The 27,220-nt window shown below is 41.0% G+C and overlaps 2 protein-coding genes across 8 annotated transcripts in view; both read left to right on the forward strand.

The window, feature by feature from the left end:
- Positions 1-1,249: 1,249 nt before the first annotated feature.
- satb1a (SATB homeobox 1a) lies at positions 1,250-14,679 on the forward strand. Of its 3 annotated transcripts, none has more exons than XM_086280694.1 (11): positions 1,250-1,687; positions 2,185-2,414; positions 2,675-2,851; positions 2,935-3,061; positions 3,651-3,774; positions 4,828-4,939; positions 6,594-7,126; positions 9,692-9,889; positions 10,165-10,320; positions 12,000-12,203; positions 13,144-14,679. In XM_086280694.1, the coding sequence occupies exons 2-11, from the start codon at positions 2,198-2,200 to the stop codon at positions 14,023-14,025; spliced, it is 2,730 nt and encodes a 909-aa protein (XP_086136820.1). In that variant the 5' UTR covers positions 1,250-1,687; positions 2,185-2,197; the 3' UTR covers positions 14,026-14,679. The 3 variants fall into 3 exon arrangements, with proteins under 3 accessions (XP_086136820.1, XP_086136821.1, XP_086136819.1); XM_086280695.1 differs by having other exon boundaries at positions 2,253-2,414; XM_086280693.1 differs by lacking the exon at positions 1,250-1,687 and having other exon boundaries at positions 2,156-2,414.
- A 7,406-nt stretch (positions 14,680-22,085) lies between these two features.
- The window catches only part of tbc1d5 (TBC1 domain family, member 5), a 20,832-nt gene continuing 15,697 nt past the window's right edge, over positions 22,086-27,220 (forward strand). For 3 of the 5 annotated variants that reach the window (XM_086281400.1, XM_086281401.1, XM_086281397.1), the window contains exon 1: positions 22,086-22,217. The gene's annotated coding sequence lies outside the window, so the exon portion shown is untranslated. Of the gene's footprint in view, positions 22,218-22,248; positions 22,620-27,220 lie in introns of those variants that run through there. The other 2 variants (XM_086281398.1, XM_086281399.1) reach the window with 2 other exon arrangements.

The raw sequence follows: 27,220 nt of genomic DNA on the forward strand, positions 1-27,220 counted from the left end.
ACAGAGGGGAAGAAATTTCAACATATAAAAACTTAAAGGCACGTGCACACACAAACTAGTAGATGACACACTGCTGCGAACCTTACTTAGCAAAATACCCAGAGGTGCAAGGGGAATGCTGCAAACACACACATATATACGCACGCACTCGTTTCCGCCCAGCTGAGTGACATCTCTCTCTGTGAATTAGTCACGATGAATGATGTGTAACCAGCCATGACTCGTTCTGGCTGGGGAGATAGCTAATTCACTTTGTTTAATTAGTCAAAAAGTAGTAGAGCACACTCCCGCTCCCCAAACATACACTTCCACTGCACACCATCCACCCTATAATGAACCGGTGGAAAACAGACTGTCTGCCAGCATGAGTGATCTCTGACTCTTCATCTCTTTCTGTCTCCCTCTCGTGCACGCACGGAGCGCACACTTCGCCCGCTGCTTTGTGATACCCACACAGAGATTTCAAGCACTGTCTGAGGATCTCAGCTTCCGAGATGGAGTGCACCTCCTCTGCAGTGGACCGCATGGGGGAGGTATGCTTACGCTCGGCTGCAGCTTAAGGTTGCTGCAAAAAGGGCAGAAGACAAGTTGGTTCCAATGATAACTCATGCAGCCATATCAACACTTCGAGGTACACTGAAGAAGTGAAGCCCCTTGAAGCACTTTAAAACGAAATTTAGTCATTAAAAACAGCGAAACAGCCATTCTGAGTGTACAGCAATATACCAACTACTGTATACTTTAGCTTAATATAACCTTTACACATATAATATGAGCTGTAGTATAAACACCCTACACTACTGTAAATTTAGTATAGAGCTCATTCCTGCTCTTCCTGTAGTAGAAAAAAGTGATCTTCTGCATATTAAAAATGAGCCTTAGATAATCTTGTGACAACATCAGCGTTCAAAAGTTAATATCAGTGAGCCAGTTCCACCTTGCCCTGCTCCACTTTGTTACCATGGAGAGCTCCAATACCCTAAAGACAATAATAAGTGCGTGCACAGCATGCGGCAGAACATAATAAATAGATTTATGCGCAATTGTCACATTTAATACATTTACGGAGCGCGCTAGTGAATTCATTATTACACCATATGTTAATGCAGCTGGGTCCGTGGATTTTAGAGACTGTGTAGGGAGGTCTCCCCCTCCCCACCTCTCTCTCTCTCTTTCTCTCTCTCTCACCCTCTCTCTCTCGCTATCTCTCTCTCCTCGTGCGCACAGCGCTTTGAAGTGTAACCAACAACTGCTCTCCCTGAATCAGTGGTCTAATATATGACAGGAAATATACTCCAGGAGCTCCTCGGCGCACATTGTTCTTTGTGGAGCTTGATCCACAGAAGCAGCGTGCCCCGGTGCTCTGGCTGGGAGGTCGCTCACAACTTGTGCTGAGGCTAGTTTAATCGGAAAGCAAAGCGCTGTCGGGGAACAAGGGAGGATCGATCGAGATAGTTACTCCTGACACAAGGGGAAAACGAGAAAATTCAGATGGTAAACGGTTATTGTGAGTAATAGGACGCACAGGAGCGTGTCGCGGGACATACAGCCGGGAGAAGCGGATCTGTTCTCCAACTAGAGATCTATGGAAGCGGGGAGAACCATATGGATACAGACGCCGTCTGCGGGAATGGGCTGCTGATGTACGATAGCGGGTCGGGCATGCACGTTGTGCAGACTGAAACAGGTTGGTTTCGCCTCAGTCAAACTTCAGCAGAATCAGATGTCGGACTGTTTTTTTAGCTGCTAACAATGAAGCGAATCAGCGGCGCTTACAAGCGGCGCACCGGGAGGCGACGGCAGTTTATTGTGGGGAAACTGCGCTGTAGCATTCACTGCATCTTTTTTGTTATAAGGGATTTCAGTGGTTAGCCTCAAAGAGGCATCTGGGTGAAGGTCATCCCCGATGCTGAGACAGATATTTAAACCTTTGCGTGCACGTGTGTGTGTTTAAAAATATATTTTATTATGGCTACTTTATGTGGCAGTTTCCAGCTCACATTCTCTTGACGTTCACTATGTATGCGAATGTTAGAGCAGTTTGCAGTTATTTAATTGGTGTCTATGAGTACATATAAAAAAAAAAGTTTGTCAATAAAAGTTTAAGGAGAACTGGTATAAGTGACTTTTATTAGCTTACCTAGTGTAGTATTTGATGTTTAAGCGTCTTTATCTCTGTATTAGTGTAAGACCACAGATGGATCCCTTGTGTAATGGAATCAAGAAAGCTGAGGGCTGTGATCTTGCTGTAGACCCTCGCCCTCCTCCTGCTAAGCTGGCTCGAGTGGAGCAACATGAGGGGGGACCCTCGACCCAGGAGAGGAGCAGACAAGGTAGTCCTGTGGCCAAAAACCCCTGCATGGCACAGAAACCCACCACAGCGAGGTCACAGGGAAAGAGCTGGCACAGCAGAGGTACATGGGGTGAAAAGATGAAGCCTAGGGTTTGAACCCATATATGTATTTTTTTAGTTTTACACGGATCTTCTGTGATTATGGCTCAGCTGTGTTATCAAATTCATTGAGCTTATCTCATAACCCTAAATGTGTTTTTTTAATTTCAGCTAGTTCTGATGCAAATGCATGTATAAAAAAATACTTTGTATAAGTTGATGAATTACTTCTAATTACCCAAATGGTTTGGTGTATGGCATCATGCATGTCTGTCACCGCAGGGAGCCTGCTGCCGGTGTTCTGTGTGGTGGAGCACACGGAAAGCCCTTTGGAAGGAGAGAGGAGAGAAGAGCATGCTGAGTTTGTATTGGTTAAGAGAGATCTGCTGTTTAACCAGCTGATAGAGATGGCCCTGCTGACACTGGGATATTCACACAGCTCTGCAGCACAGGCAAAAGGTAAAAACACTTGCAATGCAAAGAAAGCGCAGCTTAAACTCTAAATCTTTCTTATTTTCACCTATGTATGTGCGTGTGTTCAGGTCTGATCCAGGTGGGTAGGTGGAACCCGGTGCCTCTGTCCTACGTAACCGACGCTCCAGATGCAACAGTGGCAGACATGCTGCAGGATGTTCACCACGTTATCACACTTAAAATTCAGCTGCACAGGTAGAGAGCAGACAGCACTCATATCAGTATGTTTGCCTTCAGGGTCATATCTTTGTCCTGTTTGTGTGAGTTATACATTGCTGCACAAATGTACATTCAGATGAAGTTTAAAGTGGTTAAATCATAGGTTTTAGTAATGACACTGAGTCAGCATATGCAATACCAGCACTTTGACACCAAATGTACTTTTCCTATTGTTTTTTTTAATATATATATTCTATGAAAACAGTGTACTGCAAATAAAGACGGACCTGATATCATTATTGTTATCTGAAGCTTCTTGAGCTTAAGTGTGCTTGTGATTTCTTTATTGCATTAGACAGTACATGTGCTTCAGCATTTAGACAACAATCCATGTTGGTGTCTTCTTGAAGGGATACTACTGAGCTTCTCTGGCTCTGACCGGAGCTTTTTCAGTTAATAACCATGTTGAGAGATTCTAATGAAATATGCCATTAAGTTACATCATGGAAGGTCTAGTAGTGTTTCACTTTGTTGTCAAAGTAAAACACTGCTGAGCTTAAATATACCTTTAAACAGTAATATACTAAAATCATCTAGTTCTTTTTTTTCTTTGACCTTTGTGTAGCTGTCCTAAATTGGAGGACTTGCCAGCCGAGCAGTGGAGTCACTCGACGGTGAGAAATGCTCTGAAAGAGCTCCTCAAGGACATGAACCAGAGCTCACTGGCCAAGGAGTGCCCACTGTCCCAGGTATACAAAAGAGAGATAATAATCTAAACTTGACTAAAATTCAAAATTAGCATTTAACATGCATGCAATTTAATCTTCTGTGCCCTCTTTGACATGTGGCAAAGAGTAAGCAAAGGGTCCAGTAGTTAGACAGGAAGTCCAGATGCAGAGATAGATAAGGTGTGGGGGCAGAGCACAGGAGGGAGAAACAGATAAAGAGAGATGGTTATCTCCTTAAAAGCCATGCTGCCTGCTTGCTGCCTATCTTGATCCTGTTGATTTTCAGTCCTTTGCTGTTTAGCCTTTTCTGCACTCTGGACTGATTCAGCGATAATCTAAATGTAATATCTTCAATTCTTGTGTGTTTAATTAAGCAAATACAGACACAACTGCAGAAATAATTGTCATTAATCACGCAGTGTTTGGGGAAGGCCTTTTTATGAATATTCATAATTATCAACCTGGTCGATCTATTATTTTGCCCGAGGCGTAGGACAGCTACAGTCTGATAGAGGATAACTGTTCACCGTCTTCTCTCTACCTCAGATTCCTCTCTTCTCTGCCGTGTTAAAATCTGATACAAGCAAATCCTTCCTCCCCCATCTCTCTTCCTCTCCTATCACTACCTTAACCCCCCTCTCTTGTTTGCGGGAAGCAGATTAAAATAAATATGAGAAGATGAAAGGTGTAATAAGATGTAAAGATTGCACAGGATAGTCTTCAGGGACAAACCATGTGTGTGTGTGTGTGTGTGTGTGTGTGTGTGTGTGTGTGTGTGTGTGTGTGTAAGAGTGAGTGAATGAGAGACAGAGGCATAGTCTCTGATGACCTGTAGTGTTTTGTTTAACTGCACACTCACACACGCATGTATGCATGGATGCATGCATACCCACACAGCTCACACACTGACACTCTCATCTGTCTTTATTATCCTATTTACCTGGGGGTCTTTTTAATAACACAGATCTGAGTTCATTAATATCAGATGTGTGAACAGCTGAGACACCCAAGCCGCCCATAGCAGGAGCTCAGAAAATGTAATGAATTTCTATTGTCTTTTCCCCTCTGTTTCAGAGTATGATATCATCTATTGTAAATAGCACTTACTATGCAAATGTCTCAGCTGCCAAGTGTCATGAGTTTGGCCGATGGTACAAGCACTTCAAGAAGTCCAAATGCTTCAAGGGTGAGAGAACTCAAAACACACCTGTGAAGTATTACAGCATGTCTGATACACTCTAGATACTGATTATATGAGCTTTGTCCTACTAACAGGCGTCATACACTTTTAGCAACTTGAATAAAAAGATGAATGCTTCACTATTTTCATTTTATAGGGAAATTTTACAGTGCAGTAGCAGGAAAAGCTGTTGAACCCTTTAAAATAAGCCGTATGAATTTGTTTTTAGAGATAGCCAAATCGTTGAATAAGTTATAACTATGAACAGATACAATTATTTTATGAACTTTTACAAAAATAGTTGTATTCTTCAAAGTAAACCTTTGATCTTGGTTACACACAAACACAGTTCGGTGCGCTTTGCACATTTGTGACATTACTGTGGTGACAAAAGTTCGCAGGCATCCACCAAAACATGCAATTTAAAAGTGCCCCTTTATTATAATTCAGCACAGTATACCACTGCCAGTTACCTATAACCTCAATATTACACATACAGCCGAATTATTACCAGTACTCCTCAAGGGATTTGGATAAGATTGTCCAGTGTTGAGTTGGTGGGGTGATGTCAGTGGCTTCTGCTCCTCAAATGCAAAAAATCTTAGCTTATCTTAGCTTAAAAATCATTAACTGTTCAACAATGTCAACAAAAAAAAAGAAAATATTGCATGAAAGCAAACTTTATGATAGAAGTGTTGTAGGAAATTGCATGCTATTAGATTAGTACTTAATAAAGTGAAAGTTTCCCACCATTGTAGGTGTCTCCAAGACCAGTTTGTGCAAACCGCACAAACCACCTGTCACAACTACTAAACATGTACAATACAGATTAAAAAAAAGTCTCTGAATATCTTTGCTGATGACCACAAATGCTATTTAAAGCAAGGACTCAGTAAACATGGAGTCTAATCCTTGAAATATGAATGGAGTACGTCTTAGAACAACTTAACTTATAAATTAAAGATGATCTTGAACAGGAATCATATCAGTTCCCAGACAACACCCATCTACCATCTGGGGCCAGGATGTTGGTGTCAGCTACACAGCTGCAAAGTGTCATGACTGTATTGTACATGATTGTGATGTAACCATGAAGGGACAGGCTTACACACCTGCCAAACCTGCCAAAGTTCCCAGAACTGGCTTTTCTTTTTTATTCGGGATGAGGTTTTACCAGTACGACAAACAGTAAAATACAAAATGCACAACAATAAAAGAACCAGAGCCCAGAGAGACAGTTAATCAATAAATTGTTTATGGAGAACACAAACCACTACTTAGGGCAATAAAAGTGGACTGTATTCCAAAGTGAAACCATGATCCCATGGGTGGAATACAGTGGAGGGAGTATTATGATACATCAAGATGCTTAACTAGCTACAAAATGGCTTCAAATGAAGAAAATCTATCTTCTGGTCCAGTCTAAACTTAGGCTTAAACCTAACAGAGATGCCAGTTGATGACCTGAAGAAGCTTATTTTGTTTTTCTTTACTTAAACTTGCGATCATATATGACCTGGTGACCAGATATTGAAGAAAACCTGGGTTCACCCACTTTTTCCTGCCACAATGTAAATCATCCTGTGACTTGGAGATGTTATTAGCACTTGAACAATGAGTAAAAAATAGTCCTGCCTCTTCTTTCCTTGTCCTTTACCAGACATTGACAACTTTTCTGACCAGTCCTCACATATGACCCTCAGCCAGCCAGCCACTGGTACCCCCGCTGACCAGAGCTCAACTCTCCTTTTCCCTCGTGGAGCGGTTGCCAACATATCCAACTGCCCACCTCTCAGTCTGCGCCCTCCTGGGCTGGTAACCCAGCCTCTGAGCTCCCAAATGGTCAACCAGCAGCTGGTGATGGCCCAGTTTCTAAACCAGCAGTATGCTGTTAGTCGCATGCTTGCTGGCCAGGGTTTGGCATCGTCACCACAGCAGTATCTGAACCATCCCCCTGTAGGGAGGGCTCCTGCCAAGGTCTTCTCTAAAGCTCCTGATCCCCAAGCCCTGCAGCAAGTGCAGTGCGGCCCGGGTGGAAGCTCTTCTGCCGGACTGCAAAACCAGACCTTGGCTGCGTCTTCCACTGGACCATCAGAGGTGCCGATTGACATCTACCAGAACGTGAGGGAGGAGCTCAAGAGAGCAGGCATCTCCCAAGCCGTCTTTGCCCGGGTGGCATTTAACAGGACCCAGGTATGGTTGCAGGAGAGAGCAAAATAAAAGATGCTGAAATCGAATTTTAAAGCAGTTTTCAACTCTTTGGTGGTGATTAGGTTGCTCGTGCCCTGGTGCTGCGGTGATAGCTAAGTGTGTTCTGTGAATATGTGAGTGTGAGATGGTTGGCACACTGGCATGGCCTTTGCCGTAGTGCCTCCTCCCCCTTGTGCATGTGTGTTTGTATGCGTGTGTGAGTGTGTGTTTGTGCCAGCTCTCTGCGGCACAAAGCCGGTGCCAGCACTGAAGCAGCAGCTGGGCCAACTAATCACAACCCCTCAGAGAACTGCTGCCTCCCTCTCTACCTCTATATCTCGCTGTCCATCTCACCACCTTTCATTTCATCATTAGCCCTTCTATTCATTTAATCTCTAACCCCCATGGTCAATCCATCTATATTTAATCTCTCCCTTACTTTGTCCATTGGTCTCCTTCATTTTGTATCCATATCTCCCTCTACTATCGCCTCCTCTCTAACACTAAAATGCTTTGTTGTCTGTGTCCATCATCTTATATTCACTAGTGTGCCCACAGAAATGGGGCTCAAAGGACCGGCTAAGCCCGTTGTTATTATTATTATTACCTTCATTATCATTTTCATCACAATAAGCAGAGTTAGTTATTATCCACCCCCATGTTTCCCTGTTGCCAAGTCCAAGGTGCTCTGGTGCCAGCCATACAAGTTGGGCACGATGCCAAAACGTCATCTAAAAGCGAGGGAAGCATTTGTCATTTGACGACTCACATCAAGCCTCCATCTCTTCAGAAGGCAGGGTTTGCTGGGCAGCTCCAACCACAATCTATTATTTGAATAAGAAGGCTGTTTCCTCTAAAGCCATTTCTCTGCCAGTGTGAAATCTGATTTCCTTTCAGGGAAGGAATCCCTGAAATTTGCATGTGGTGTTTGAATGCTTCCCTGTATAGACAGATACAGACAGAATAATGCTAGATGTACAGGCGAGCAGCATGCTAAGCACTGACTAGAAGCTGGCTGTGAAACCCTAAACTGCAAGGTTTTGTCAAGATGCCACTGAATAGGATTCAGAGTTGGATACGAGGCTATTGCTGAATTCCTTTAGTTTCACAAGAAACTTTACATTTATCATCTTTAAATGAAGACAGTGAAAGAATACATAATATTTCATGAGACCTTTTCCATTTGTGGTTCCTGAGAGACTGGAGCTTTTAATACCTGACCTGAATCATTTTGTTTGTGAAAGCTGAACATTCAACATGAAGGAAAAGAATTCAGGTTTATGAGTTCATATAGCTTTAAAGCAGAATTACAATATCTGTCATCCCTCTGTACAACTGAATGCTTACTTTTCCTCTGCTTCAAAGAAATGTTGCAGTTTGGAGTTAGATGAGCTCATCAGTATTGCTATCATATTTGATAAGAGCATTACTGATTGTTATCTTAACTCAGTAGTTCTTCTGGCATAAACCTTTTCAGAAAATGTCTATCTACCGTTAAGAATGAGAAATGATCCATAAGTAATTCTAGAAGAATAAAGGTCAGCATCACGGCACTGGTGAAGACTTGTTTCTTTTTTTCTATCATATATGGTGATCATCGCTAACCATTTCTCACTTGAAGGTCGAGATATTATCTTAAGTTGCCGCTTGTTTTAAATTATGTGAGTTTTGAATAAAATGAAGAAAGCAAAGTTGGTGTCCCTTAAACCATTTTTATACCACTAACATCATGTATGTTATACATTACTATATATAGATCGACCTGGAAAGGATGTGCTGCTAGGACATTTACTAACATGTACTTGAGAAGCCAGATGGCAATCCTGTGGAGGTAACAATGTGCGGTAGAGAGGGCAGTGGACTTTTTGACCAGATTGTATAACACAATCTTGGAGGATGAGAGGATGCCTCAAGGATGGAGAAGAAGTGTGATGGGACCACTTTTCAAGGAAGAGAGAGTACGTGAGTGAATGACAGGGAGACAGGTGGAAAGGTGAACATGCAAGGAGCAGACTTAGAGGTAGATGAGTTTAAATACTTGGGGTCAACAATCCAAAGCAACGGAAAATGCAAAAAAGAAAGTGAGAAGAAGTGTAGGCAGGATGGCTCTGGTGGAGACGAGTGCCAGGGTTGTGACAGAAGGATAGCAGGAAGAGTGAAAAGGAAGGTTTACTAGATAGTCACGAGACCTGCTGTGATGTATGGTTTGGAGACTAGCAAAAAGACAGGAGGCTGAGCTGGAGGTGGCATCACAGGGACAGCTCTGGTTGAGCAGTTTGGAGACAAAGTTAGAGAGGAAAGGCTGAGATGGTTTGGACATGTGCAGAGATGGGATAGAGGATATAATGGACAAAGGATGTTGAATACTGAACTTCCAGGCAGGAGGAAAAGAGGAAGTCCTCTGAGGAGAGGACATTCACAAGGTTGGTGTGACAGAAGAGGATACTAAGGATAGGGTGAGATGAAGATGGTCTGCTGTGGTGACCCCTAAAGGGAGCCGCTTATAGAAGAAGGAAAAAAATCCATCACAAGTATCAACTTACGGTGATTTTTCTGTGTGTTTATCAGGGCCTACTCTCTGAGATCCTGCGAAAGGAGGAGGACCCGAAACACGCCTCCCAATCTCTGCTGGTCAACCTACGGGCAATGCACAGCTTCCTGCAGCTCCCAGAGGCTGAGAGGGAGCGCATATACCAAGAGGAGAAGGAGAGAAGTCTGACTGTATTCACACCCAGCTGCAACAACACGCCACCGAGGTCCTCACAGGTCAGCCAGCAAAAGACTGAAAGACATGAAAACAAAAGTCTTGTAAACCAGCTGTGAAAGGTTAAAGTTGTTCATAAAACAGCATTGAAATATTCAAGTGTGAGTTCTGTCACTTGGCTCAACTATGCCTGTGTTAGCTCTCAAAGTGGAGCATTTTCAAATAAAAAAAACATAAAAACCTTTGCCTGTTATCTGTTTCATAGTCCTCCTATTGCCCATTACTTTGCATAGCCTGTATTTAAACCCGGTTTTCCTTCTTGTTTGCTTCTTTTTAGTCAAGACTGTCCCCAGTTACAGCAGACAGAGGACTGCGGACAGACAGCTGCGTTCTCAATGTCAGCGCCTCTATCTATGAGGAGATCCAGCATGAGATGAAGAGAGCCAAAGTGTCTCAGGCGCTGTTTGCGAAGGTTGCCGCCTCCAAGAGCCAGGTACTTTGCTTCTTGTTAGTTTAAATCTGAGCATACAAACCACCCAATCGTTTCTATCGCTTGATGAAATGCTCAATTTTAGCATTCATTTATGACTCCATCGCCTCAGTTAAAGCAGCGATGGATACCGTGTGTGGAGGAAAGCCCAGATAATCAACCAGCAGCTGTACTCTGCAGAGGACTATCATCAGTGCATCAGACTGCTATTGTGTCCTAAATTATCGCTTTAATAGTCACCATACACACATACACACCACTCGCTTGTGCACACAAACATACAGTAAGAGCACATGCAAGTAAAACGTGATCGCGCGCACAGAGACACAGCAACACTAATACAAATACACACACACAAGCACGATTTGAGTGTTTATTGTTCTCATTTTTATGGCGGCCCCATAAGCTTGTTATTGCCTTTTGTTTTGAGGATAATTTCCCTTCATGGAATGGGGGGATTTTAGCTGTCTCATTTTCTCTTCCTCTCGAGCACATCTCCAATTTTTAGCTTCTTTCTTGCTTGCTTTCTTTTTTCTTTTCTTTCTTTCTTTCTTCTCCCATATAACTCCCTCTTCTTTCTACTCATCATCAAGATGTTTGGAGGTCATTCAGCGGTCATGCCAGTACAGCCAGGTGGTCCAAAACCCCTGAGGTTCTTTCACTGGCCTCCATTTTTTTTACCTTACTTTCTTTAACCCCCACCCCTGTTTCCCTTTATTCTCTCGCACTCTCTCTATCTTTTATCCCCCACCCCACCCCCCGTATTACCCGGTTGTTTGGCAGGCAGAGCCATGCAGCATCTCCCTGTTCTATCTGCACTGTGCATCTGGATGGCATTGTGTGCTAGAGTTGGGCTACAGCCAGGTGTGTGTGTGTGTGTGTGTGTGTGCGCGCGCGTGTGAGCATATCAGCTTGCTTGCAAACATAATCATCCTCAGTTCATGAGTCTGAAACTAGCTTGGCTTTACGTTCCTCAATCTGTCACTCACAAGTTTCTTCCTTCATGATACACAAACAATTCATGCTGATAAGAAAATCTTGCTATAATCTTCAGATTATCTGGCAGATCCAAAAAAAAATTTTTTGATTTTGTATGTATATTGAGAACACACTGAACCAGTTTGGAGTCAATGTATAGAGAAAGTTATTGTGAATTCATTTTTCCCCCTTTGGTCAATCCCTTTCACTGTATATAGGGTGCCAACATACATAAGCTAATTAAATGTAAGGCTGCAAATGCTGTCGCTAAACATGCATCTTCAAATTTCTGCTGGCAGTCTACAAGGCTTAAACTGAACCCCAGCTTAGCCTCTTTTTTAATGTGTGAGTTTACTCATGTTCTGCAACCTTTAAATTACCTTTTTTATCTTATCAGTCTGCTGTACTGTACTGTAAGCATTTTAAAATAGACATAAACAGCCTGAAAGGGGTTGTCAAACATAACAGCATAGTCATATTGATATGGTCACGTTGTGTGATCTAAGTGTGTCGTTGGGGAGAAAACAGCAGCACTTTGTGCTGGAAATTTTTCCAGTGACATGACTAAACACATTGAAACCAATTCTAACTGAATGTAAGGCTGCTTATTCCCTTGCCCTTTATTAGTGAATGTGCTTTTAAGATATTTTAAGAGTTGTTAAGCAACTGTAGCCACCTTGTGCATATGCACATATTTCCTGTAGGGATGGTTGTGCGAGCTGCTGCGTTGGAAGGAGGAACCCAGTCCAGAGAACCGGACGCTGTGGGAGAATCTGTGCATGATCCGCCGGTTCCTCAGCCTGTCCCAGAATGAAAGAGATGCCATCTACGAACAGGAGAGCAGCAACATGACTGCACAACAGCACTGCATTGACAGGTTCACCCTGCTAAGCAATGACAATACATTGGTAAGACTTCCAAAAGTGACAAACATTATTATCAACAGACACTCTGACTTCAGTAGATCTTGCTTGAGAAGAAAACTATTATGTATTAGAGTTTTAAACAGCTATATACATGGCAGAAAACACTTGAGGCTAAGGTGTACTGACTTTAATTTTGTAATTTAAAAAAGTTATGGATAAAAAGTTATCAGAAATCTGAAAGTGAATACATCACATTGAATGCCAATAGATCTCTAGGGCGTGCAATGGAAAAGCAGCAGAGTAATGACAGCTAAATGCCAGAGATGTCAGAAAAAAAAAGATGATTACCACATTAAGCAATGATCCGTGAGGCTGATTAGTTATTTTTCTTTCCCTTCCATTGCTTGTGCATGGATTGATGGCTTGATTATAGGACAAACTCAAAGATAAAATGGTTGCATACCCTTCTGTTTGTGAACATACAGCCCACTGCCTAGCATATCATTGCATCATTGCCCATGTAGTGTTGACAAGAAAAGTCAACACCACATGGGCAAATTCAGATCCTGATGTGCATTTGCAGACATCAGTTCTGGGTGGCTGCACTGCAGATCACCTCACATGTGAACACTAAGGAGATTAAGATCAAACGGTCTCCACTACCCTTGATTTCACACCAGCCCAGATCATCGTGTCCTGTGCCTTTGCTCATATAGCAGCAAATCAGTGTCTAAACTCTGCAGATTCAATTAGATATGGTAAAAAAACACAAAAACAAAACACAATGGATGGGTGTGCATGTTAAGTTGTAGTTTCATTTTAACATAAAAGGTGACATTTCTTGAGCGAAACAGTCTCTGTTGACTTCACTTTATTTCATTCACAACTATTTAAAGTCAAACATAGTACTGCTCACACTCAAAACTAGAAAAATTTAAATACCAACCTTTTTGCTCTAATCACTTCTAATTTCTCTCATCAGTACCAACGCAGCTCTTTGATGCCACAGCAACACCATCTACAACCCCATCAACCCCTTCAGCCCGAGACAGGACCTCACCTTTCCCCGACACAACCCTGCGCTGCATCGCCAGCCGAGTCTGATGCTGGCGGTGCCTGGCAGCACTTGAGAGTACATTTGCAGGGCAGAGGCAGCAGCAATGGTGAGAGAGGGGACAGTAAAGAATGGGTTGAGGGTGGAAGAGAAAACAGGGACAGTTTAGGTGGGGACTGGGGTTGTGCTGGAACCGTGAGGGACAGAGGTGCAGAAAACAGCGAACAGGTATGGGATGGAAATATAGGGAAGGAAGACATAGATGACATCACGGGAGATGGCAAAAAAGGGAAGGTTAAGGAGAAGCTGTCTGTGAAATGGCCCAACATGAAGAATGAGGAACAGTGTAGGGCTGGGGTTTGTTCAGAGACAGATAATGAGGTAGAAAGTTACAAGGAGGTCCAATGTCAGGGGTTAAATGTGTCCAGAGATGCCCTCGGTATCCTGCAAAGTTTCATCAAGGACGTGGGCCTCAACCCAGACGAGGAAGCGGTCCACACCTTGTCTGCCCAGCTGGGCTTACCTAAACATATAATTCGCAACTTCTTCAATAGCCAGGACCAAGGACAAAGCCAAGACTACAGCCCAAAACACAGTCGCGACCACAAGCATTACTGCACAGACCCAAACATCTTGCAGGCTAATGTGACTGCACAGGAACTGGAAGAAGGTGGAAAAACAGAAACAGAACAAAAGGAGGAGAACTTAACAGGAAGAAATGAAACAAGTGAGATGACTGTATTAAAAGAATCGGATGTTGGCACTCAAACTATTCCCCCTATGAAGGAAGAGCAGGAGAGCTACATTTAACCCGCATACATCCAGTAACATACAGCAGCTTGGACAAGCCATACTTACCATTTAGACCCAGGACCGGGTGCTTCTCCTCTCTGAAACATAGCAACTTCGGTGCAAATGCTTCTCACTTAAAATATTGCTCCAGTCCAGAGTCACAGCGTGTTGGTATTTATGTGTTTATAGGCTTGCATTGTTACACACTGTGGAAAGACTAATAAAATACTGTGTATACCACAGCTTTCATAACCAGAGACTTAAGTTATGTAATTACATAGAAAGCTGTACTGTGATTTGAGGATTCTTGATGCACTTGAGACAGTTTACTGTGACTGAACTTTAGTACATAGTTTCCATGTATAGTTATATTTCTGGGTGGAGTGCTGGGAACCAATACAATGAGCCTCAGATTACATATCTCTATTTAAAAAGAGTAAGTGTAGTTGGTTGACTGACATTTTTGAAAAACGGCCATACCAGAAATGCCTTGAAGAGAGTGGCACTGCCAATCATGTTGTTCTTTTGTTTTTTTTAGGTGTATCTTCACCATTTTTGTTTTAATTGTGCTAACCGTGCTTTGTGGTTTGGCTTTTGTCTGAGTCGTTTACTCTTTACCTCATAAATTTCACTGTTCACGTTTCGCTCTTATTAAATAACAAGTTTCCTGTTGTCGTTTTAAATTAAATACTTACTGGGAAAGGACTGGGATCATGTAACACCCATAGTATGTTACTAGCCACATGATTACATTAAACAATATGTCATCTTATAAACTTCAAGTATAATCATTTGGAAGAAGTTATTTTCTAGGGACAGATGCTGATGATGACATTAAATTGGTAAAAAAAAAAAAAAAGCCAGTGTCAATATTCTTTATATATAAACTGTATATACAGACATGTGACAAAGAAAGTTTGTGTACTGGCCCACTCTTGTTTACAATGTTGATTGAGTTTATTGAAGTTTGCACTTTTGCACAACTCTCCTAAGGTCCTACCTCATCATTTTAATCAATTATTGAGGTCTGGACTTTAACTGGGTTATTCCAACACATTTCCTTTTTCAGCTATTCTGTTGCAGTTGTGGGATCATTGTCATGTTGCAAGATGCAATTTTTGCCAAGTTTAAGTGGTAGGAAAGATGGCCTCACATTCGACTCTTTAATACTTTGATATACAGAGGAATTCGTGGTCAACTCAGTGGCTACAAGGTGTAAGCCCAAATAATCACCCCTCCTCCACCATGCTTGACAGTTGGTACAAGTTGTTTGTACTGATATGCTGAGTTTGGTTTTCACCAAGTGTTGCACTGTGCATTATGGCCAGACATCTCTACTTTGGTCTCATCAGTCCAAAGAAGTCTTGTGGTTTGTTCTTTGCAAAGCTAAGCTGTGCTTTTTAGAGAGAAGAGTCTTTCTCTTGGCAACCCTTCCAAACAAGACATACTTGTTCAGTCTTTTTTTCCCCAATTTTTCCCTTCTAACCGAGGCCTGTAGAGTCTGAGACGTAGCTCTTGGGTTTTCTGCAGTTTCTCTGAACATTGCACAGTCTGACCTTGGGGTAAATTTGCTGGGAACAATGTGTCATTTTGTTAACTCACACACACACGAATGCTCCAGACTGGCAAACTGCTAAAAAATTCTGATTTTATAGAGGTGCTCACATTTGCTGATGATCAGTTAATCAAGTGTATTTGATTATCAGTGGGGTCTTTGTTTACTAACTATCCAGCATTGCATTTTACTTAACAGCCTAACACAGAGACACACTCCGCTCCAAACAGTGTTGAGACTACTGTAAGGTGTAGTGACACCACTTCTAAGTTGCCATATGCATAATTTTCTTCATTATGTTCTGCAAGAAAAAAAAGGTATTGTGTTGTCACACATCACTAAATTTACATGATAATGCTGATATATCTCTGATAGGCCGACACTGGCCAATAACATCAGCCAAAAGATGGACAGGCTCCATAAACAGTGACATTTGAATTTACAAAGAATAATACAGGTTTAACTGCAGAACCTATTGAGCCACTAAATAAAATAAAGGACGAATAACCAATCAGAATGGTATCTAAAATGTCTGTACTTGAAATGGTGCAATGTTTATTCCTATATCTCAAGATTGTCCAGTATCAGGCTTATCATTATATGCTAACGAATGAACAAGTTGGTTTCTGAAACAGTGTACACATAGAATTTCTATTCATGTTTGAATCTGTAAATCTCTCAAAATATACAGTCAATATTTTAAAAGTCTTTTAAAAGTTTAGTTCTCATTTTATTCTTCCCATAGAGTGGGCTGCAAGTGTGCGCAGTGTTTAAAGTTTAGCTCTGAAAGAAAGACTGTGAACATAGTGTATATTTAAAAAAAGAAATTTGGAAAATGTTTAACTTTTAACATGTTTTCATTATGGAGTGCCAAGAGTGACAAAATGAATGAATTAGATACACCATTAAATAATTAATTAAATGTGTCAATAATTAATTAAAATTGGAATTAATTAATTAATTAAATATTGATGACACATTTAATTAATTATTGACATATTTAATTCATTATTTATTTGTTTGCATTTTAATTAATTATTGACACATTTGATTAATTATTTATTGATGTATTTATTTAATTCATTTTAGCAGTCCTGACCTCTGGCTGTTCATGAATTAATTTTATCTGTCAGCCTCACCCATCAAACTCAGGGGACAGCGTTACTGCTGCCACTGCAGCTTGTCTAACACCTGATTGGTTACAATGCAAAGTAAGGTCGATCCTAGATAATCGATTGCTATGAACTGGTGGTAGTGTGGACTTGGGGCAGCTTGGAATCCCACGATGCATTTCAAATCCCAAGCAGCAATGGTGCCGGTACTCTAAACTGTAGGTAAAGTTTTAAAATACCCTGTTTTTCTGTCACCAACTACACTTTTAATGTTTTAGCCACGAATGTAGTGGAGTAGTCTTCACATGCCTGGTCAGCTTGTCACGGGACACAGACACTGTAAATGTGTGAATGTGTGTGTGAATGGGTGGATGACAGGTTGTGTAAAGCGCTTTGGGGTCCTTAGGGACTAGAAAAGCGCTATACAAATACAGGCCATTTAATTGCTGACCTCATATCAAATGTGTACGTAGACTCAGGAATGTGTTTTAAATGAGCATCGTGCTGTACTAAAATCTCTGCGCAAACAGTGCCTGGCATTGTCACGGGAACATCCGTGTATTAATACATTTATTAAATGTATAAATGCTATTATACTTGATTCTAATCTGCTGCTGAGTGTCTTACACTGATGGAAATGCAGATAACATAGAACATGCAATAACACCTGTTCAGCCAATCACATTCTTTCCACTTTGATCTGCAACAAACTGAAGCGTTGATCTCTTTTACAGCAGTGTTGTGTTGCACTGCTATATTTTTGTGTTCTTTATACTGTGGAGTTCACGTCTCTGGAATAGTTGGCAGTAATAAGGATGATTTTCTGTAAAAGAATATCGATATGACCTGTGAATTAAATTCGTAGATGACCGTTAGATTAGTTTGATGCTGCCGCCACTTTCATGTGACCGAGCTGGGAAACTCGGGGTTAACTTAGAGAGCTGAAGATATCCTGGATATGCTGACCTCGCTCCATGGTGTACTGGGCTCTGAGGCAGCAGCTGGACTGCCCGTTTACCCTCATGATTAATATTCACAACAAAAATATTAGTCGAACATTGTGAAGTCTGTGCTTCACAGTGTCTAACAAGCTTTGTACAGTTACTACATGATGGAAACACCAACATTATCTATTTGAATAAAGGTTATGCGTGTATACACAGGTCATGCTGATTACTGAACAAAAAACACAAAGATCAGATGTTAATCAGATTTGCTCTCTCCTTAAAGATATGTTAATGCTAGTTATAATTCAGAATTGGCGACTTAAAACAAGTATGACACGTATGAACATCAAGAAATAAAGACCTGATAGATATAACCTCAGTAAATAAAGTTGGTGCACAGTCAGTGGAGGTTATGACATTTGTGTACCAGGACCTGAGCTTTGTCGGCGGTATAACAGCTCGAGCATTTGCGATGCAAGCAGGTCTATCACACACTTTGCCGTGAGACTGGGCTGGGCGGACATCTCCGAAATCGTCGAAGCACTTTTGCAAAGAGGCTCTTTGATCCACATGCAGGGCTTCCAGACAGCACCTGCATGTGGATCAACAGCTTCCTCTCGGGCCGTAGACAGAGAGTCAGAGTTGGCCATCACACATCCTCAGCCCTGAGTCTCAGCACTGGCTCACCCCAGGGCTGTGTGCTCAGTCCACTGCTCTACTCTCTCTACACACACGACTGCACTCCTCGCCACCACAGCAACATCTTTGTGAAATTTGCAGATGACACCACAGTGGTGGGGCTCATTTCCAAGGGAGACGAGTCTACGTACAGAGACGAGGTGGAGCAGCTGACGTCATGGTGTAAGGCCAATAACCTCCTCCTCAACACTTCAAAAACCAAAGAACTCATAATAGATTTCAGAAGGAAAAAGGCAGAGATCCAACCACTATTCATAAATGGGGACTGTGTAGAAAGGGTGGCAAGCTTCCGCTTCCTGGGAGTCAATATAGAGGAGAACCTTTCCTGGAGTGTGAACACCTCCGAGCTGCTGAAAAAGGCCCAACAGAGACTGTACTTCCTGAGAATTCTCAGGAGGAATAACATCACACAGAAACTGCTGGTGTCCTTCTACAGAGCCACCATTGAGAGTGTTCTAACTTACTGCATATGTATTTGGTACACTAGCTGCACAGGGGCTCAGAGGAAAGCACTCCAAGGGATCATTAACACCGCCCAAAAGATCACTGGCTGCCCTCTCCCCACACTGGAAGTTCTACACAATGCCCACTGTTTTAAAAAGGCCCAAAACATCATAAAAGACACCTCACATCCTGGCCACTCCCTGTTCGAACTGTTGCCCTCAGGCAGACGGTACAGGGCAATCAGAGCAAGGACTAATAGACTCAAACACAGCTGTTATCCAACTGCAATAACACATCTGAATACTACAAAAAAATGTCCATCACGCCACTCTTGTGTTAATCTATGCACGGTCTGAAGCATGTGTGTGGGAATGTATGTGAATGTTTTACTGTTACATCTTATTAGTATTTTAAGTATTCTATCTATTTTATTTATTGAATTTTATTGTTTTATTTATATTTTGATATTGCTAGGGATGATGCAATGATCGGGGACCATTCTTCATTTCGTTGTTCTCGTGACAATGACAATAAAGTTTCTGATTCTGATTCTGATTCTTTGACAAACTGACCAGATATCTGAAGATTAAACCACTACATTGTCAGCTAAATAAAAATATTAAAAGTGTATTTGGTGACACACAAACAGGGTTTGTTTTTTTTTTCAAAGTACAGTTCAGTTAGTTTCCCACATGCCAGTTGCTGGTGTGGCGAAACGCCCACTAAAAAGACTGGCCACCAGGCCAAAGCAATGGTTTTGACTTGATCAGATCAATTAAAATTAGCTAAATGTGTCAATAATTAATTAAAATGTGAAATAAATAAATAATTAAATGTGTCAATAATTTATTAATTAAATGTGTCATCATTATTTATTTAATTAATTAATTCCAATTTAAATTAATTATTGACACATTTAATTAATCATTTAATGGTGTATTTAATTCATTCATTTTGTCACTCTTGGAGCTCCATATATCACAAGTATATTTTTGGTTGCTTTAATCTGTTTCAGCATGGTCATCCTCCAGAAGAAAACCATTTTCACAAAATTTAAGTGACAATAATAAAGATTTAGGCAAGATTTATCTTTTGATAATGGCAGGAAATAGTTAATCTAGAATCATCTCTGGCAAGCTCTTTTCATCAGATATATTAAAAGTAAAACAGAAAGTGGCACATCATATTTCCCAGGTTTATGGCCCCCATGTGATAAAATCTGCAGCGGCTAAGATAGCTGGAAGGCCACCGTGCTATTACTGCTTTCTGACAATAAAAAGAGGGTTGCATTCATCTTAAGTAGCATATTACCTCTAGATTACATTTGCACTTACTAAAATACCGCATTGGGATGTTAGCAATGTGAAGAGCTGGATATGAAGAAAGGATGAAATACTTTAAAAGACACTACGAATCAAGTAAGAGAAGCAAAAATAAATACATAAAAAGATTAAGCTCATTCATCAGGTGACCATGTTAAGCCTGTTGTAACAGATCTGTTAAAGACTGAATCAATCAACCCTTGTTATGCCCATTGTCGGTATTATTGTTATTAGTACTAATGATTTTCTCTCGTATGACTGTCCCTGTGCTGGTGAATCGGTGTCATTGTTTCCAGCCATCAGACAATATTCCTCTGTGCTGATCACCAGTTCACTCTGTACCAGTGGATCTGTGACTCCCTGCAATCACATGACCCTCAGTACTGCTGGAGTTTTCTGTCTTCTGTCTCTTTTTGCTCCTCTTTTATTTGATCTGCACGAAGAGCTATTTTCATCTGTGTTTCTGTCTCCCGCTCTCTGCTCCTGACTCTCATTTGTCGCTCCTCAGGACTTCTCACATTGATGCTTCTATACCCCACTCAGACAGTGCAGCATTCAAGCCCCATTTGGTCAGAATAGCATCAGTGTAATTCAATAAAGCTATGCTCTTTTCTGTCATCTGTTTCCATGACAATACCTTAGTCAGGGCCAACAAAGAGGCCTCATCATCAGTAATATTAGCTATAATAATGATGATAATGGTGCTCTTGAAATGCCATGCCTGTGATGATGATGGTAATAGCGATAATGGTCATTATTCCTGCTTTGTGTTAACCCCCCATCAATGCACAAACACAGCACCACCACCAGTGTACACATTTGAATCAGCAATGTTACTTAACAGCTCCACCTGTACATACCAGGTGGATTTACGCTTTTCCCCATTGTGACCATCTCGCTGCTTTGATTTAATTATATTTTTGTGCATCTTGTGTTTTGTATATTGGAAGCATTTTGTGATAAAGCGGTTTGTTAAAAGCACTCCACGGATAAACTTGACTTGTTTGACCTCAGAAATTGCTGTAATTAAGTCTACATAAAACTGTTTTAATTAGCCATCACGTTGTGTAGCCCCTTCGGTGTTCTTCCTCATTCAATGATGTTTTTTATTTCTCCTTGGTGGTGTGATCCACCTCAACATTCTATGTTGCCATTACAGATTAAGATCATTATTCTTTTTTTTTTACAGCCTTACCACCCATATTTTTCTTTTACAAAGCAGTATGTTTTAGCTGATGCAGATAAGTGAACTGAAAGGCATAATCTTTGTGCTGATAAATCGGTAACTGAATTTGCAATCTCCTCTGTCTATTTATCTTTGCAATCTAAAGTAGCTAGAGTAGTCTCAGTTTTTTGTTTTTTGCTGTTGTTGTTGTTGTTTTTTGCAATCCTGCCTTGTGGGGAGACTGTGCAGAGCTGTGGGAAGAAGTACAATCTGTGACATGTAAGTGTGCAATCTGTGAGACTCAGTCCTCTCTCATAACTCATCTATGGATATTCCTATTGGTGGAAATATGAATAACTTCATATCTTGCATGTTTCATTCAGAGCTATGAAGATTACTGGAACTCAATCAGAAGTTGTTAAAGCCTTATCAAATTCTAAAAGGTGTCATTTACTGGGCATTTATTCTTCATAGACTGGTTATAGTAATAAAAAGTTCAACCTTTGCTTAGTCAGGTTGTTTTTTGTTTCTTTGTTTGTTTTTTAAAACTTACTGGTTGTTGCTTATCCTCTTCCAGCAGCCAATTGTTTGGGTCCTTGTCTTTGCAGCCTGCTGTCTGCTATCTTCTAGAGATCTTCACAAATGAAATGAACGCATAACTTCACTATATATTACAAAGAACTTATACAAGTAATGCCACAAAGCCTTAATAAATAATTATTAAACATTATTGCACAATTTTGCTGAAATATATTGACCCCCTTACTTTGCATTTAACAAACAAGTAAGGCTTAGCTTTTGGACAAATCTAGAACAACCAGCTACCTGCAGGCAGTCAGTAACGTCACAGGCCGGGGGTCACGTGACCAGTCAGCTGGTCTTCAGCCAGTGAGCCTGACACGCTACTGTTTACAAATCAGCGGAGCCCGAGTGAGCAGAATGAGGCTTCCTGCGTGATCCGAACAGGTACGTGAATAAAAACTGCTAACGCATTGCTTTTTGGTGCTAGTTCCTGAGCGTGCGGCGCAACTTTGTCTCGTTTAAAGCAGAAGCTGTGTGTGTGTTGGAAGTAATAACAGGGCCCCGAGTTGGCTCGCTAGGCTAATGTCATATTAGCCTTCCTGCTTCCTGTCGTTTCAACTCTTATTCAATCAACACGAAGAGCTTCAGCTGCCAGAGTAAGTTTAGGTCATATTTAGCTTTGCTAGCCGACGGACGATACAAGCTAGCTTAGCTGCTGTTTGGCGTTTTATTTTGCTTTTTTAAGCCCCCTCTGCTTCGATCATCTTCCTGGCAGCTCATTCGTGCTGCATCCCAGACGGACCCTGTGTACGTTTTGCTTCAATTTGGACAGACCTTGTCATTGATGTAAGTTACGATGTCAAAAAAATGTGGGGAAAAACAGCTAATCGTGGGTTTGCTAAGTGGAGGACTAACTATGGGTGAAAGATTCAGTGACTAGTTCAGGGCAGTGCAGAGGTTTGGTAACAGCTAACACCACCTGCCTGTGTAGTTTCGTGTGGTTTCACACATACTTCTCCACACTGCCAAGATGAAGTTCAGTACAAATGTCCGTGTGGGAATCTTTCTGTAGGACACCGTGGACTGCAGGAAGGCCGTTTGGACTAGAAAGGAGCGAGACCCGGGACTTAAACACACAGCCTGCTAATAATATTGGAGGAAATGTTCAGTACTTGCTGACTTGAGTGTTTCTGTGCATTCAGAGTTTCGTTCCCTTTAGTGCAATGCTTCCTAGCTGTTGTTGTTGGTGGTGTTTTTATTATTTTTGTTTAACTTGTGATCTTTTATATGAGGTTACATGTAAATGTCATTGAGTAGTCCAGGCAAGATGTCCCCTTAGTTTTATCTGAATAGCTTTTATCAGCGAAAAGGCACTTTAGAAATGCCCATTTTTTAGATTTACCTTGCGACTCTTTGTGGATGTCCTCTTCCCCCATGTTACTAACGAGTTGTCCATTTCAGTACAGACAGATGTCTGTCAGATTTTATCTTTGGTAATTAAATCTTTCAGGACCCAACAAGTTCTTGGAATTTTGGTAAGGCTAAGGTTCCAGACATGTTCTCAGTCTCTTGCAGAGCATGTGACCATAAAGGCTCTTGAGCTCTCACTGTGTGCTGAAGTAGAGGCATGTGAGTTTGTTTAGCTGGGGTGTTTCGCTGTTGCTAAACTACAATCAGCTGTCTTGACTGAAGCTGCCATTGACAGTTCCTATTAGCGCTGTTTGCCGGATCCTCTTTGAATATTCATCCTGTAAAAGCAGTTTCCCCCCACATGAAACTGCTGAGACTCTTGTGGATCAGCTGTTACTGTTTATTACTACTTTTAAAAAAAACATCTGAATTTGAATGCGAAATGATAAAAAGCATATCCCTGAGCGGAGAGCAGAACTGTAGTTGCAGTTCAGTCAGATGTCTTCAAATGGAAATACTGCAGGCACTTCAGCAAAATGTTTAATACAACTGACTAATCTGGGTTTAGTTTCCAGCTTATCTAGCCTGGGAAAAAAAAAAAAAAAAAAAAAAAAAAAATATATATATATATATATATATATATATATATATATATATATATATATATATATATATAGATAGATGGATAGATGGATGGATGATTTCCATGAAGTATATTTATTAGACATCAGTCTGCAGAGTCAGCTTTACATGTTGAAGTTGCCACACAGCACCAAGGTCCTGGGTTTGAATCCACCCCAGCTGGCCTTGACTTTTATAGAGTTTTCATGTTCTCCCCATCTCTCTGTGGGTTTTCTCCAGATACTCTGGCTTCTTCCCCCATAAATTAACCTAATTAATTTGGTTAACTAGTTAACGTAGTTATTAAGTCAGTTAACTAAGATCAATAAACTGGCAATCTGTTTAAGGTGTTAAGAGTAATATGTCTCTGATTACCATTGCTAGCTTTGATCTTGTGTCTTATAGGGACAACCAGAAATTGTGTAAACCTTTAAAAAAAAAAAAAAAAAAAAAAAAAAAAAAAAAGCAGCTTGGATGCTGCAACCATAGATGATATAAAAGCGTACCATGAGGTCATCGATCAACTTCTGAGTTCTTGAGATTACGGTTTTCCCTCTCACTCTTTTTCTTTTTTAAATTTACATGAAACACTTTATGTGTAACACCGAGGAGCCCTGCTCTCAAAAACTGACATAGATGTAACACTGTCTGCAAAGCTGCATTTAAGAAATAAGCGCTTAAAGTTTTTAAAACATATTTAGAGCCATGCCCGTACAGAACATGTCATCACCGGGTTGGTTGGTTGGTTGTGGTCAGTAGACTGTCACTTTTGCAGTAATTTGCTCTTCGTTGTTTGGCTGTTATCAAGTTAGAGCAGTTTTCCCATAGATTTCTACAGCACCAAAAGTGTTTTTGCGACCACAGATATCGCCATCTGGTGGTCTGAAGTTTGAATGCAGGTTGAAGGTCCTTCAGAAGTTACGTCTGTCTTTTTAATTGTCCGTCACTGAAACGCAAACTCAGCTGGATTCTTGGTTGGCGTTCTCTGGTACGCATGTCCAAAATGAGGTAATTTTGGAAACCACAATGTCATCGCTCAAATAGTGCACTGTGTAATAAAGGCAAGTGGACAGGAATCACTCATTGTTCTGGTTCTAATTTTAATTTAAACATGTTTAACTCTGGGGAGTCATTACCACTGCACAGCTCTCTGAAAGACAACCCATGTGCTTCATAGAACAGTTGCTTTGCTGTTGCCCAACTATCAGAGCAGACAGGCTTTCCCTGGAGGGCGGTAGTAAAGAGACCATCTAAAATGAGGCATTTCACACAGCTGGTAAAAGGAGGTTCTGCAGAAGTGTACAGTATGGTATGAAAACATGCCAAGATGTGGAAATCTGTTCTAGCAGACCCCAAAGATAAAATCATGAACCTATAGTTGAGCATACTGTGGGCTCTATTTAAAATCTGATGCTTCTTGGCTTAGATCAAATGGGAAGTGTTAGTCTGTGGTTTTTAAGCTCACTTTCAGACCGAATGTGTGTGATGGGAAATGAAAAGTGAACTGTTATGTTGCACGCCTTGTGGAAGACTATTAAGGATTGAGGTTTAGAGTGAGGCTGTATGCTTAATTTTGAAATCATTTCAGTGTGCTTCCCACAGTCCCGGGCATCAGCATAGCTCATTTGAAATCCCATCTTGGGTAAGAACTTAAAGAAGCCAAATCCTAAAAAATCTGCAAAACTAACACAGGATGATGTCACTGCTACAGTTTGAGTTTAGCTTTGCAAGCTTTTGTTAGCAATTCCCAGTAAGTGATCTTCTACCTCCGAACAGATGGACTCGCTGTTATTTGCCTGTTGATTTATTTATGCATTTCATTATGTATTGATTTGATTATTTCATGAAAGATTCGTGCTTTGAATTATTGAGGTGTCTCCAGGTGCCGTGGATTAAATTATGCAGAAGCTAATTTGCCTTGATTATTATGTAGTAAAGTTGGGATGTCATTTTACGTTCGACTCCGGGAAAAAGTAATGAAAGCAGCAGAAGGCTAAGAGAAGAGTCGCTTCAGGCAAGGCTGTGCTAACACGGCGAGGCCTCAAGACGAACACCCGCGTCATCTTTCACTCGCTCGGAAAGGCTTGCGGAGACACGCACATAAGATATGCCTATGCAAAGAACAAGTAGGGATGAGTGATCTCTAAAGTTTAAAGTCACTTTTTACTTTTGGAAAGAAGAGACAAAGCGACGAATGTGACTACAAGACTGTAGGGAAAAGAATTTTCAAAGTACTTTGCATGAGTAATTTTGGTCACAGTGATCATATGAATTAATATTCTATGCAAGATGACTACCGCTTGTATTTGTATTCACTCAGGAGACTTTAAATCTTTCATGCCAATCTTTGAAAGCAGAAGATGCTATTATTGGAAACACCTATTCACACCATTCTTCTGGAGGGGGTTTGTTTTTTCCCATAGTTGTGGACTGGTGCCGATTATTTGATAGGATAATGTCCTTTTTAGGAAAGCAGGGAGGGGGGGGAGCACACAGATTTAAGGAGAGCATTCGTCTTCGAGTAGAACAGATGTTCCCCGTGAAAACAGCCGCATACATTATGCATATAAAATAATTTCTATTTTGATGGCATGTGTAGCTAATTTATCAAGCAGTGTTTCATTCATCCACAATTATTAAATCGAAAGAAAACACAATGCTTTGTGGGCACGTGCTATTCTGTAGGCCTGCGCATTAGGCTAAACATATTCATAAACATGGAATAATCCCAAACCGGATAAAGAACGAAGGCAGGATTGGTTAACCTAGATTGTGATGTCTCACGGAAAAAGTAAACTTCTCTCAGAAGTTGGCAGCGAGTACTTGGCTCACGGTTTACCTGGTCGGGATATTAATAGTGGGGTTTTTTGTTTGTGTTTTCTTGGAATTTATTTATTTATTTTTAATGAATCCATCTTTCTGTTCTGGTAAACCACTCAGTATGGCATTAAATCATTGGGAAATCTTTCTATTCATCCTCTCTTTTTAAGATGAATCAATTAATGTATTTCTATGTGAAAAATGAACATAGGGGGTGGGGGGAAACAAAGGAAAAGTTTCTCCTAACTTCTTCAAATTGTTTTCTTCGTATTATATGTTTGGTCGTTAATTTACAGTCAAAACAGAGAAAAACAATATTACATTATTATCACACGGAGATTAATTTGTGGTGTGATCAAAGAGGAAGGCACGGTGCCCGTTAAAATTAGAGTCATATCCATCATCGCCTTGAAGGTTGTCTCTTTGTGAATCTCAGCACCACGTCCAACATTCCTCCTGCATTTGGATCGCTCCCCGGAAGTCCCGTCCTGACCGCTCGCCAGAGCTGATTTTTGTTTCAGAAACACTGCTGTCCGTGAGCCACGCGAAGACAAGTTTCTTCACATTAAACATCAGTAATTAATGCATTAATTTGC

The sequence above is a fragment of the Aulonocara sp. 'chitande type north' Nkhata Bay genome, linkage group LG22 (assembly GCF_057382095.1).
Source record: "Aulonocara sp. 'chitande type north' Nkhata Bay isolate Kocher_YH1m ecotype deep benthic linkage group LG22, A_spYH_male_GT1.1, whole genome shotgun sequence".
Taxonomy (NCBI): domain Eukaryota; kingdom Metazoa; phylum Chordata; class Actinopteri; order Cichliformes; family Cichlidae; genus Aulonocara; species Aulonocara sp. 'chitande type north' Nkhata Bay.

What these genes read in the sequence shown, in the direction of transcription:
- satb1a (XM_086280693.1), top strand. Translation starts at nt 2,156, where the DNA reads ATGTTTAAGCGTCTTTATCTCTGTATTAGTGTAAGACCACAGATGGAT. An exon ending in CTTAAAATTCAGCTGCACAG is followed by an intron (nt 3,062 to 3,650) that starts GTAGAGAGCAGA and finishes ACCTTTGTGTAG; the next exon opens with CTGTCCTAAATTGGAGGACT. An exon ending in AGGAGTGCCCACTGTCCCAG is followed by an intron (nt 3,775 to 4,827) that starts GTATACAAAAGA and finishes CCTCTGTTTCAG; the next exon opens with AGTATGATATCATCTATTGT.